Below are 13,393 nucleotides of genomic sequence, written 5' to 3'. Positions count from 1 at the left end.
CATCATTTCCAAATGTCACAGTATTACCCAAGACATTGATCACACTCAAATGGCACCCCTGTTCTTGTTTGTAGACAAAGCTGCATCCAACTCCACATGGTGCGCTACTGAGTAGTCATAAGACCCTGAGCATTATACTCAGTGAAACTCATGTTATTTCATTATCAGGAATTTCCTTTTCCTTTCTTTGTTATTGTTCAGTCGGATATTACTAATCTTTAAAAATGATATATGTAGGACTGGCCTTGTGGCTGAGAGGTAGAGCACTTGCCTGGCATGTGCAAGGCCAGAAGTTTGATTCCCAGCCCTGCAAAAAAAAAAAAAAAAAATACATTCAGGACAGTAAAGTAACATTGTTACAAAGGGGGTTATCCTATCTAAAAAGCTACTATAAAGTAGTAATAACTGTAACTTATTTAAGAGTCCTCTATGAATATTTACAGTATCTCTACTTTCATTCATTCAGAAGCCTTGATTTGGACAAAACAAGAAAAACCTGAGACTCGAGGGCTGGGGTTGTAGCTCAGTGGTAGAGCACATGCCTCAAATGCATAAGGCACTGGGTTCAATCCTCAGTACCACATAAAAATAAATAAATAAAGATATTGTGTCCATGTACAACTAAAAAAAAAAAACTTGGGACTAGAACTAGATAATATTTCAAAGAATTCAAAGTCTTTAAGATAACTGTCATGCTCTGCTTCTTGGTTACCATGAGGTGAGCAGCTTTCCTCTGCCTTTCCCTTCTGCTATGATACTCCACCTCAGGCCCACAGGGATGGATTTGGCTGACCATGGACTGAATCTCTGAACTGCTGACCTCAAACTCACAATTTTCCTGCCTCAACTTGATGAGTAGCTAGGACTCCAGGATCATTGGTTTGATAGCACCATTTTCAAGAAACCCAAAAAACTTTGCCTAACTATTGGGGTGTTGGTAATTTTGAGTGAGCGAAAGATCCAGCAGACGTGTGAGATGCTACAGTGCTATTAAAAGAAGTTCATTAATGACATTTCTGGGGGATAATCCTTGGAAGTAGAGATGACAGAGATAGAATACATGAATGACAATCCTGGTAGAGTGAATATTCTTTTTTTTTTTTTTTTTTGAGAGAGAAAGAGAGATAATATTTATTTATTTTTTAGTTTTTGGCGGACACAACATCTTTGTTTGTATGTGGTGCTGAGGATCGAACCCAGGCCGCACGCATGCCAGGCGAGCGCGCTACCGCTTGAGCCACATCCCCAGCCCCAGAGTGAATATTCTTTATGCCAACATGAAAAATGACTCCAATAAGCAGCAGAAATTAATTGATCAAGAGCTGGAACACTCAGTCATCTGGACTAATAGTGAAAGAGTGGAATCGTGTAAAACTGCCTGCTACAGCCAGGAATACATCATTTAGGAAAGATCCTGGTGCCGAAGGTAGGTAGAATCTCTACACAGTGGATGGCAAATCTATGTTTAAGGAAAGAGAATCATATGATGGCTGAAACATTTTAAAGTTGTTTGAGAACTTCTACTTTGGTTCCCTAAAGTTCGATTCCATTTACATCTCTCAGAGGTTGACAGTGAACAATTTTGGAAACTACGTCTCCTATGAAGAAATCAACTTCTCCTGAGATAGATCTTGGAAAATACTGGAAATTGAACACCTCTTAAGGATACGAGCAAGGAAACAATGCTGATATCAGAAGGACTATAAAGAAGAGTGTCAGCAGCAGAAGGGACTCGCTTCTTTGGGCAGACCAGCAGCAGGGGGAGTGCTCCCAGTGTAGCTTTGCCAAGCTGTCCCCATCAATTCTTCCAGGTACTCTGCTAGCGAACTGCAACCCCTCCTCCTCCCTCATCACATTTTTCTTCCCTCCATGTCCTCCCTTTCTCATTCTTCCATTCTTTATTCTTACCTTAATTCTTACTTTTTGTTAAATCTGCTCTGAATCCTTAAGTGTTAAGGCATCTATGTTGTGAGACTGTGTCTAACCACATTCAAAGATTTATCCGTGAAGTTCGGCACAGTGGCACACACCTGTAATCCTAGTGGTTTAGGAGACGGAGGCAGGAGGATCCTGAGTTGAAAGCCAGGTCCTAAGCAACTCAATGAGACCCTGTCTAAATAAAATATAAAAAAGGGCTAAGGATGTGGCTCAGTGGTTAAGTATCACTGGGTTCAATCCCCAATACCTGACTCAAAAAAAAAAAAAAAAAACCCCACAGATTTATCAGTGGAACTACACAGATTATTTGTGAATAAATGAATCTCCAAAGTTAAAAAAAAATAATAAAAAGATAACCGGGAGTGGTGGTGTATGCCTATAATCCTAGACACTCAGGAGGCTGAAGTAGGAGGATCCAGAGTTCAAAGCCAGCCTCAGCCAGTGAGTTCCTGAGCAACTTAGCGAAACCCTGTCTCTAGATAAATATAAAAAGGGCTGATGGGGCTGGGCTTGTAGCTCAGTGGTAGAGCGCCCACCTCGCACGTGTGAGATACTGGGTTCCATCTTCAGCATCACATCAGCATCACATAAAAATAAATAAAATAAAGGTATTGTGTCCATCTACAACTAAAAATATAGGATTTCTTTAAAGGGGGCTGGGGATTGACTCTGTGGTAAGTGTCTCTGAATTGAATCTCCGGTACAAATAAATAAATTAATTAAATGACCTATCTCTTTTCCTCTTGTATTTAAAGCAACTTGCCTTTAAAGCAAATGGGTTCTTCTTGTTTTCTCCCCCAACCCCAACCCATGCTGGGGATCAAAAGTAGGGCCTGGGCATTTAGGGCAAGTGCTCTACCGCTGAGCTATATCTTCAGCCCCCTGTACTTAATTTTCACCACGAGTGTTACTACCCTGGCCCAAGCTCCATCCCTCACTGTAAGTGACATAGTGGTCTCCATTCTGCCACTATCTCAATACATTGCTACAAAGGGGTCCTTTCAAGATGTAAGGAAATGCTGTCACTCCTCAGCTCAGAGTTCTGTAGGTATAGGAATTTTATTTGTTTGTTTATTGGCACTGGGGCTTGAACCCAGGGGCACTTAACCACCGAGTACATCCACAGTTCTTTTTTTGAGTCACGGTCTCACTAAGTTATGTAGGGCCTGCTAAGTTGCTAAGGCTGCATTTGAACTTGCAGTCCTCCTGCCTCAGCTTCCTGAGTTGCTGGGATTACAGATGTGTGCCATTGCACCTGGCCCTTTTTATTTTTTTGAACATGGGGATCTTGCAAAGTTGTTTAGGGTCTCACTAAAGTTCTGAGAATTTTTGCCTCAGGCCCCCTAGTCACTGAGATCAAAGGTGTGCACTGCCCAGCAGTATATGAATTTTTATTTGGATCTTAACAAATAAGCCAACTGCAGGCAAAAAGCATTTATAAAACAAGAAAAAATGAACAATTTGAAATTTAATGATATTTAAGGAATTGTTATTTTTCAGATAATAGTGGTATTGTGTTTGTTAAAATAAGAATTCATATTTTTATTATTCTGTGTGTGTGTGTGTGTGTGTGTGTGTTAATGGGGATTGAACTCAGGGCCTTGTGCATGCTAGGCAAGTACTCTACCACTGAGGCACACCCCAACCTGAGTTCATATCTTTTCAAGACAAACCATCTAGCAAAATATTTATGGATATGATGATATATTAGGAATTTTCTTCAAAATAATCCAGTTGGAGAATGGGGACTGGTTGGGAAAAGAGAATCAATGAAACAGGATTGTATGTGAGACAGCATAAATATAAAAGAGAGGTTTCTTGACTTCAAATATCTCCATTTTGAAAAAGTGAATGCAAATCGGGAAATTATAAATTAAAAACTATAAGGAAGAATGTATACATCTTGAGTACACAGATAAATTGAGCTCATACATCTACCTTTTCTCTCTTCTGAAATCCAATTAAAATTGCAGTAATAAGTCAAGGAAAGACTCAAAGACTTAACAGGATCATGTAAAAAGAACAGAGGTCACTTAGAGGTGCTTGTTCTGGCCAAATTTGGGATGATTTGAACAGCAAAAAAGAATGAGTGTACTTGTTTAACACATTGCTATGGTAGGGATATGGTTTGAGTGTCCCACAGGAGTTCATGTGTTGAAATTTAATCCCCATTATGAGGTTTTAAGAGAATGGAATCTGACTATGGTTTTTTAGAACTTTGGAGGTGATTATAAGTGGGTAAGTTCATTAGGATGGAGTTCCATTGGTTGAATCTTGGTGGCTTTATAAAAAGAGAAAGATCAAAAGAGACACAAATATACCCACATTCTCCCTATTGCCACGTGATGCCCTGTACTACCTCAGGATTCTGCCAGCAAGAAGGCTATCATCAGATGTGACCCCTTGACCTTGAACCAGAACCATGAGCCAAAATAAACCTCTTGTCTTTTTTAAGGTTACCCAGTCTCAGGTATTTCATTATGCTTATGAAAAATGGACTAACAGACACATTGATTAAGAATCCATGAGTCCATAGCGATAGAAGGAGGGAGGGACTGTTGCAAATACAAAGGAGATCAATTGATTCAGTCAACTATCATTAATTGATGCCAAAATAAGACATTATCAGGTAAAAGGTCTGGGGACAAAGCATCACCCCTCAGGTTGCCTACTCCTCAGGAAGGGTAAAAGATACCTTTATGGTTGGGAAGTTTGAATTTAGCTTCATTGCTGAGTCAGTCTGAGATTTTGTGCCACCCATTGTGAAGAAAGATTGATCATATGCAGCATCACCTATGTAATATTCCTGCTAAAAATGTTAAATTTGAGAGCTAGGGTTATAGCTCAGTTGGTAGAGTGCTTGCCTTGTATGCACAAGGCCCTGGGTTCAATCCCCAGCACCACCAAAATAATAATAATAATAATAATAAATAATATTGAACTTGAGTTCAGTCAAGTTTCTAGACCTACAGTCTTAGTAAAGCACTTAAGCAACTTAGTGAGAGAGACCCTGTCTTAAAATAAAATATAAACAGGGTTAGGGATGTAGCTCAGTGGTAAAGTGCCTCTAAAAAAGTTTCTAGGACTAATTTTTATTTTACAGAATATACAGGAGCTGTTTTATAGAATAACAGACATTATACAAAGTCAAAATCCTGGACTCTTTAAGTAGATACCACTGCCTATAATCCCAATGATGGGAGGCTGAGGCAGGAGGATGCAAGGTCAAGACCAACCTCACAACTGTGCAAGAGCCTGTCTCAAAATTTTTTAAAAAGGTAGTTTTACTTTAAAAAGAAAGTGGAAAAGCAAAGACCATGTAGTATATAGTCCAATTTATAGGAAATGCCCCCCAAAGGAAAATCTTATCTGGAAACAGAAGGTAGATTATAGTTACCAGAGATTGGAATGGAAGCAAGATTGGCAGCAAGAAGGAATAGGAAGGGATCGTACTGGGGTGATGGAATGTTGTAAAAATGTATTATGATGATAGTTACACAACTCAGTAAATTAAAAAGTAATGAGTTATACTCTTGGATGGATGAATGTTATCTTATATAAATTATCCCAATAAACTTGTCTTTTAAAAAGCTAATAAACATAATGGGGTATATTTAATGGTAGGGTGCTTGTCTAGCATATGTGAAGACCTCTAGCACTATTAAAAAAAAACCTTAATAAATAGAATTATACTTTTTTTTAAAAGGTGAAAGGATTGTTCTAGGTTAAAAGACTAAAGATGCATAACAGTCATATGTAGTGTGTGAGCCTCAGTTGGATCCTGAGGGTGGTAGAAAGGGAAGGGACAATTATAATTATAATTACAATTATAAAAGATATTCTAAGGGCTGGGGACATAGCTCATTGGTAGAGTGTTTGCCTCACATGAACAAGGCCCTGGATTCAATCCCCAGCACCAAAAAATAAAAATAAATTTAAAAATATATATATATCTCAAAATAATATATAAATATATATTCATTCTAATTATATGTAAATTATACTTTAATAAAGTTGACTTTTAAAACACATCCTTAGAACAATGGGCAAAATCTTAATATGGACCAGACTGTAGATTTTACAAGCTTTCTGAGTTGTGATAAGGGCATTAGGTGAACACAACCTTTTAGGGTTCATGCCTAGGCCCTATAAGGAAAAGTTTCCTTTCACAAATCACATGCCTGTAATCCCAGCAATTCAGGAGTCTGAGGCAGGAGGATGGTAAGTGGAAGGCCAACCTGGAAAACTTAGACCTTGTCTCAAGATAAAAATAAAGAGACCTGGGGATTTAGCTCAATTGTACAGCACTCATGGGTTCAATCCCTAGTACAATAGAAAAAGAAAAGTCTTTGATCCATTTCCCTAGAAGTGGTTCCTATGTTCTCAGGCTCTTAGGGACCCTGAAGCCACATGGTAATTGTCCATCTTACCTTCTCCTATGGCCTTTATCATAGAAGGCAAATTTACCTTTTCCTCTTTTAGGTTTGTGCTTGCTTCTCACTTTTTTAAAACTAAACAATATGTTCTTAAGAACATGCAAAAGTGCTAGGGATTGATGAATGCAAAAATCGGAATAAGTTACCTCTGGTGAGGGAAGAAAGTTACATAACTGAGGACTCACAAAGAATGCTTCTGGGGTACTAGTAATACTAGACACACTAAGGTTCTTATTTCTGGTTTTTAAACTTTTTATAGAGTTTTTTAAAAATATTTTTTTAGTTGTAGACGGACACAATACCTTCATTTCATGTTTATTCTTATGTGGTGCAGGGGAGCAAACCCAGTGCCTCACACATGCTAGGCAAGCGCTCTGTCACTGAGCCACAACCCTGTCCCCTTTATAAAGAGTTTTGTAGACATGTGGTAGGCAACTTTTCAAGATTGCCCCTGAGGTTGGGGATGTGGCTCAAGCGGTAGCACGCTCGCCTGGCATGCGTGTGGCCCGGGTTCAATCCTCAGCACCACATACAAACAAAGATGTTGTATCCTCCAAAAACTAAAAAATAAATATTAAAAAATTAAAAAAAAAAAAAAAGATTGCCCCAGATACCAGTCACGGTGACACACAACTGCAATCCTAGCAGCTTGGGAAGACTGAAGCAGGAGGACTGAAAGTTTTAGGCCAGCCTCTCTCAAAATAAAAAAATTAAAAAGGGCTGGAGATACGAATCAGCAATAGAGTGCCCCTGGGTTCAGTCCCCAGTACCAAAGAAGGAGGAGGTGCAGGGGTGGGGTGGTAAAGGGGGAGGAAGAAGAGATGAAGGGATGAGGAGGAGGAGAGGAGAAAGAGGAGGAGGGGAAGCAGGAGAAGGGGAAGAAGAGGAGGAAGAGAAAGAAGAGGGAGGATGAGAAGGAGAAGAAAAAGGAGGAGGAGGACGACGACGACAGCCCTTTACAGATATACTAAACAACAGTGGTTGTATAATCTTTTCCCTTAAATATGGACTGGACCCTCTCACAGAACACAAGAATACAGCAAGAGAGATAAACTGTCATTTCAGACAGAGCTATTAAGTTATAAGATTACAACTTTCATCTTGCTGGGCTCCACTGCCTTTCAGCTTGCTTATTTCTATAAAGCAAGCTGCCATTTTGGGGAAGTTTTTGTGAAAAGAATCTCAGCATAATCTATCAACATCCCACAAAGACTTGAATGTTGCCAAAATCCACAAGAGTGTGCCAGGAAGCAGATCCTTTCCCACTGGAGCCTTGTGACAACTATGGGAAACCTTGACTGCAGCCTGCAAGAGACCTCGAAGCCGAGGATCTAGGTGAGCTTAGGTCTTCCTTGACCCACACACATTGAGATGTTGCCTAGTCACTAAAATTTTGGACTAACTTGTTACATAGCAACAATCAATATACTTTGTATGACTCACAGGACAAGAATTTTAGGTCCAATTCTGAAATATTTAAAACAGGACTTTTCAGGGGACCTATATTCATTATAGTTTACTGAACCATTTCTTGTGAGCCTCTCTGGACCAAGCACTGGTCTAGGTGCTGGGACCACTGGTGAACAACCTAGACTGTCTCTGAGAAGATTTTACATGCTAACTGTTCACACACACACACACACACACACACCATGTGCAAGCCACTCAATTCATTTGATCCTCAGAGAAGGAACTGAGTCTCTTATTCACTGTATTATGAGGCATGGTTATACACATTGCCACAGTTTTCAAAGGATGGGTGAGGCAAACCCACACACAGCTTGGAAATTAATTCCCATGGGCATCCATGAACGCCTCCAATGGAGAAACAGATTCACTTGGTTACCTCTCCTTCCCTTCATGTGTCCCTTTTACTTAGGGCTGCCACTAGAGAATTTTCTGATCAGGTAGTCTTAACCAAACATTGGTAACATTGCTAACTTGGCATCTGATCTGCCTTCCCCCTAAAAGATCTGCAAGGGAGGAACCTGACTACTTTGGCTCAAGGTCCTTTTTATAGTACCCAGTATGATGCTTGATATCTGCTACTGAGTGCAATAAACACTTAAGCGACTAGTTTTAGTCACAGAGGACTAATCTATATATCAAGACAAAAAAAGATTTGGGTTGTCAAAAGTAAGACAGGGTAGAAGAAATGATAGGTAAGAGACTTAACAGGAAAGACTTAAATCTAGAAAAGTTCCATGAACACCTTCCCTTTTGCTCCTATTTTCCTCCAGGTCTGAATTCTTCAATAGCCTATGAATTTTAAATTCTGAGTCTATATACCTACATACATTGCTAGTTTATACATTCTTTAGACTAAAGAAAGCAAAGTAGAAAATATTGAGACATGTAAATGCACATTCCAAACATTACTGACTAGATTATGTCAACTTGGAGCTCCTAAAAGAACTAGACCACCAGGACCCAATCAGTGGTTCATGATTAAAAACTGAGCTCACCAGGGTGACATCAACTCCAAACACATCTCATGTTCACTAGTTGAAAGTTTCCTTTCTTTATCTTTCAACACTCTTTGTGCAACTTGCTTATTGCTTGCTTTCCTAAATAAGTCTTTGTACCTGCTGATGTAACTATTTTCAGTGGTTTAAGAACCTGCTAAGGGGTGAAGTTGAAGTCCCCTTCTTCCTCCTAGGGGAACTTACTTGACCCCTCTCCAATGACCAAAGGATTTTCTAGGCCTGAGCCAAAAGCACATACTGTCACCAACCCTTGCAAATAACCCAGAGCACTTAAGCATTAAGCCATATCCCCAAACTTTTTGGAGACAGGGACTAAGTTTGCATATTCCTGACATTAGAGTGTGGAACATCTTCTCAAATGCTTATTTGCTATATATCTTTCCCATTGTCTTAAATCCTGAGCTTTTTGCTAGTACTGGATATTGATCCTAGGGGCACTTTACCACATCTCAACCCTTATTATTGCTGAGGCTGGCTTTAAATTTGGGATCCTTCTGCTACCATGCCCAATTAACAGAAAATGTTTTTGACATTCACAGGGGACTTGGATGGCACACAATTAAGAACCAGCAGGCAGGAAGCTCAAAATTTCTGGAACACCTCAGTTGTCAAGTGCAAAACCCCACCATTAGACAAAACACAAATGCTAAGGCCAATTAAAGAGGTCAGTTTAGGTGAACACTGATGCCCTAGAGGTTGAGGTATTCTTAGCTTGGTCTCTAGATATATAGCTCTGTAAGATCACTTGCCTAAGCATGCATGAGATCCTTGATTTGACCCCCAGGATGACAATCACTTTATATTCAAACTGAAATAGTTTTACTGTTCCAGGAACATGAATCCAGGAATCACTGTTTTAGAGGTTGAATCCTGACACATTCCCTCAATGAATGCAAATGCTCAGTTTTAAGTTAAGCTTTAAATGTACCAAGTAGAAATTTCCCACTGCTGTTACAGGAGCACTGGCTAACCTGGTTATAATCTCTTATATGCTCAGTATCTAAGTAACCTATGGATATGGGCTATGGATGTATCAGTGTTAAGGCACTTGCTAACATGGGAGATCCTGGGTTCAATACCCAGTACCACACTATTTAAAAAAAAAAAAAAAAAAAAAAGTAACCTGTTGCTGCTTAAAATAAAACCTACACCAGCACTTTAACCCAAATAAGGACAAACAAATGTCATTTAGTTTTTATTCATAATCATAAACTTAACTCTGCAATCCAGCTAGACTTGGGAGGGGAATAAGGAAAATATGGAACCCAAAGAACTGCAGCGAGAGCACAAAGATTATGGGATATTGCGAGCAGATGGGATGGAGGGGTGCTCTCGTGAGCTACAGAAGGAATGGTTTGGTGGTTAAGATAAACACAAGTCAAATGTATTAGAGTTGTCCACAGTCGGAAATGGTGATCTTCTTGCTGGTCTTGCCATTCCTGGACCCAAAGCGTTCCATGGCTTCCACAATGTTCATGCCCTCTTTCACCTTCCCAAAGACCACATGCTTGCCATCCAACCTGGAAACAAACAACAACTATTAATACCAGTGACCATTTATGTAACCAATAACCAACAACTCTGAAGCAATCTGAAAAGAGGCCCCTGCGCGCGCAAACACAAACACAAGGCCAACTTATCAACATACTAATTTTACAAAAGCAGCACACTCTGGTGGAGCTTAAGTATTAAGTACCCAGTTTCGTTTTTATGTTAACAATTGCACATATTGATGGGATCTGATGTAACATTCGTACATGCACACAATATAATTTGGCCAATATCACTCCTTAGCACTTCCCACTTCCATCTCTGCCCAATTTCTTATAGTATCACATTGGCCAACTCTTGTACCCATGCATGCCCTTCTTCCACTACCTTAGAGATGGAAACATAAAGAAAAGGTTTAAATAAGTTAACTAGTATTCCCAGAGTTAAAAACTCATTTAGTTTTTTTGTTGTACTTGTTGTGTTTCATTCTTACCACTCAGTCTTGGCAGTGCAGATGAAAAACTGGGAACCGTTTGTGTTTGGCCCAGCATTTGCCATAGACAAAATGCCAGGGCCTGTATGCTTTAGGATGAAGTTCTCATCATCAAACTTCTCCCCGTAGATGGACTTGCCGCCAGTGCCATTATGGCGTGTGAAGTCACCACCCTGTGAACATGATAGGAAACCATTTTTGGCAAAGTAACCAAAGACATGCCTAATCTGCAAAGTTCAAACTTGAAAACTCAAGTTCAAACTGAATACAAGGGTTAAGTGGAGCCAAAATGATAGCTAACAGTCCATAAGATGAAATACACTCTAAAACATTCAATTCCAATTTAAAGGAACAATCTAAATAAAACCACTATGTCATACCTGGCACATAAATCCTGGAATAATTCTGTGAAAGCAGGAACCCTTATAACCAAATCCTTTCTCTCCAGTACTCAGAGCACGAAAATTTTCTATTTAAAAAAAAAAAAAAAAATACATGTTTACACACACATACACACAAATTATATTCAGAATACCACTGTTAAACTTAAGAAAATGGAACCAACCTGCTGTTTTTGGAACTTTGTCTGCAAACAACTGCAAAAGAAAATGAATTAATTAACAACATATGCTTACATATTTTGTTGCACAGTACCCAGGTCTTTAGGGGCTTCTGAATCATAAATTCATTCTCTCACTGGAAGAGAATGCTTCCTCAGGAATTACTTTGAATCCCAAATAAGAGCTGCTTCTAGTCAGCCTTAAGATCTTGTGGACTGAGCTGAGAAACATGAGACCCAAAGACATGCCAAAATTCTAGAACCAGTAATGACTGAAATAGTGAGACTCCTAAAAAGTGACTCAGAATTTTTAATATATCACACCTACTTCTGAACAGATATTTGGCTTCTCAAATGTATATCACCTCCAACTTCATGCTGGAACCTAAGAACACTATTCTTAGGAATAGCAAGCACCACTGCATCATCAGAAGTAAACAGCAAAATGTTTCAGTCACTGGCAGTGAAAATGCTATTACCTCCAACCTGTTTACATGGCTTTACAGATTCCAGTCATTTTATGGTTTCCAGGTCCCTTACCTATTAATGGGGTAAAAAATAAATTCTGGTTTCTAGCACACCTGCTTTCAATATGAAAAACATGAGGACTAGAGATCTTTGTGAACTATATTCTTATAGCAATGTATTAATGTCTTCAAGTATTTTACCTAGAATATATGAATTCTTTTAAAACCTTTGTGGCAGTAAGGATTGAACCCAGGGGTGCGTAGCTACACACCAAATACTTTTTGAGAACAGCTGATAGTTGCTGAGGCTAACCTCGAATTTGATCCTTCTGCCTCAGCCCAAATTTAAGTTACTACAGCTTCCCTTTTAGACCTTAATAAGTTAAAGCCCTCTTTGGCAGTTCCACCTCCATTTTCACTAAGAAACCTGCAGGAGGTCTTGTCTCATTTCCATTAAGCTCACTGGCTGACCTGATGCTAACTTGCTGCCCAGCATTAAGCTCCAGCCAAGTTTCCACAAGGGCCCTTGTCAATTATCAGCTCTGACCACAGATAAAAGAAGGGTGAAAACTGATTAAGATCTACCGTTTCTCCAACAAGTGCCTACTATGTGCCAGGCACTGTGGACAAGGTAGCCACCAAGGAAATTCCCACTGCCTTCAGGAAGACTGCACTGGGGGAAATCCTATTTTTAGAATAAAGCCCTAAAAACCTACACTGGCAATATTTTGCTTAGAGGCTTAAAGGAATACCACTAGGCAATATCTTTCTTCATTACACTCTAAGCCTATTCATATTGGGTTTACTGGAACAGAATGGAGTATTTGTAAAATAAATACGCCAAGTTGTTAGATATTTTGATATGATTACTAGCTGATCTCTAAGTAGTCATTTAACACCTTCAAAACTAATGAGGTAACCACTGGTAATCCACCTTGGTCAGAGAGGGCTGCTGCGCGGCCAGTCTCAACATGCCTGTTATATAGAGGGACAGCAGGGAGGGGCTCACGAGCGCCTCCCCGCCCGCGCAGTCACTGCAGCGGAAGGCGGTCCTCGGGCACCAGCAAAAGCCAGGCCGGTGTTCCCATTTCCGCTCGCGGGTGGGGGGAAGCGGAGGGATGTTCGGGCCTATATCTAAGTTTTCTATTTTAAACCAACTGGGAAGCAGTTAAGTCACAATCAATCATACCCTCTTAATAAACCCTGCATTTTTTGCAGTACATCCAGGATTATGGGACGACTATATTAATACGAACCGGCGCACGTTGCGCCTTGGCTCTGGAAAGGCCAAGACCTCAGGAAGGTCGCTTCCCTCCTTCGGCTGAAGGACAACCAGTGACCCCCGATGGGACCCGAGGTGGAGCTTCCAGGGAAGCGGCTACCAGGGCTCCGAAGCCGTCCGGATCGGCCGAGCATGGAAGCCAACGGCTCGCAGGCACCAACCCGAGCGCGATGGGCGGGAGCGCGGCGACCGAGCACGTGCGCTGGGTGGGCAGGGCGCGGCCACGTGGGACCGAGGACCG

General features: G+C 40.3%; 1 protein-coding gene and 1 pseudogene across 1 annotated transcript; one reads left to right on the top strand and one right to left on the bottom strand.

Annotated features, from left to right (window-relative positions):
* Positions 1-713: 713 nt before the first annotated feature.
* On the top strand, positions 714-2,130 carry LOC107146069 (annotated as a pseudogene).
* Positions 2,131-10,028: 7,898 nt separating this feature from the next.
* On the bottom strand, positions 10,029-11,479 carry Ppia (peptidylprolyl isomerase A). The gene is made up of 4 exons (XM_015490283.2): positions 11,410-11,479; positions 11,225-11,313; positions 10,845-11,017; positions 10,029-10,380 (listed from the first exon to the last, which is right to left on the bottom strand). The coding sequence occupies exons 2-4, from the start codon at positions 11,231-11,233 to the stop codon at positions 10,248-10,250; spliced, it is 315 nt and encodes a 104-aa protein (XP_015345769.2). The 5' UTR covers positions 11,234-11,313; positions 11,410-11,479; the 3' UTR covers positions 10,029-10,247.
* Between the last annotated feature and the right edge of the window lie 1,914 nt (positions 11,480-13,393).

The sequence above is a fragment of the Marmota marmota genome, unplaced genomic scaffold, assembly GCF_001458135.2.
Source record: "Marmota marmota marmota unplaced genomic scaffold, marMar, whole genome shotgun sequence".
NCBI lineage: Eukaryota > Metazoa > Chordata > Mammalia > Rodentia > Sciuridae > Marmota > Marmota marmota.
Note: the sequence above shows the minus strand (reverse complement) of the source record. Positions and strands in the feature narration are given on the sequence as shown.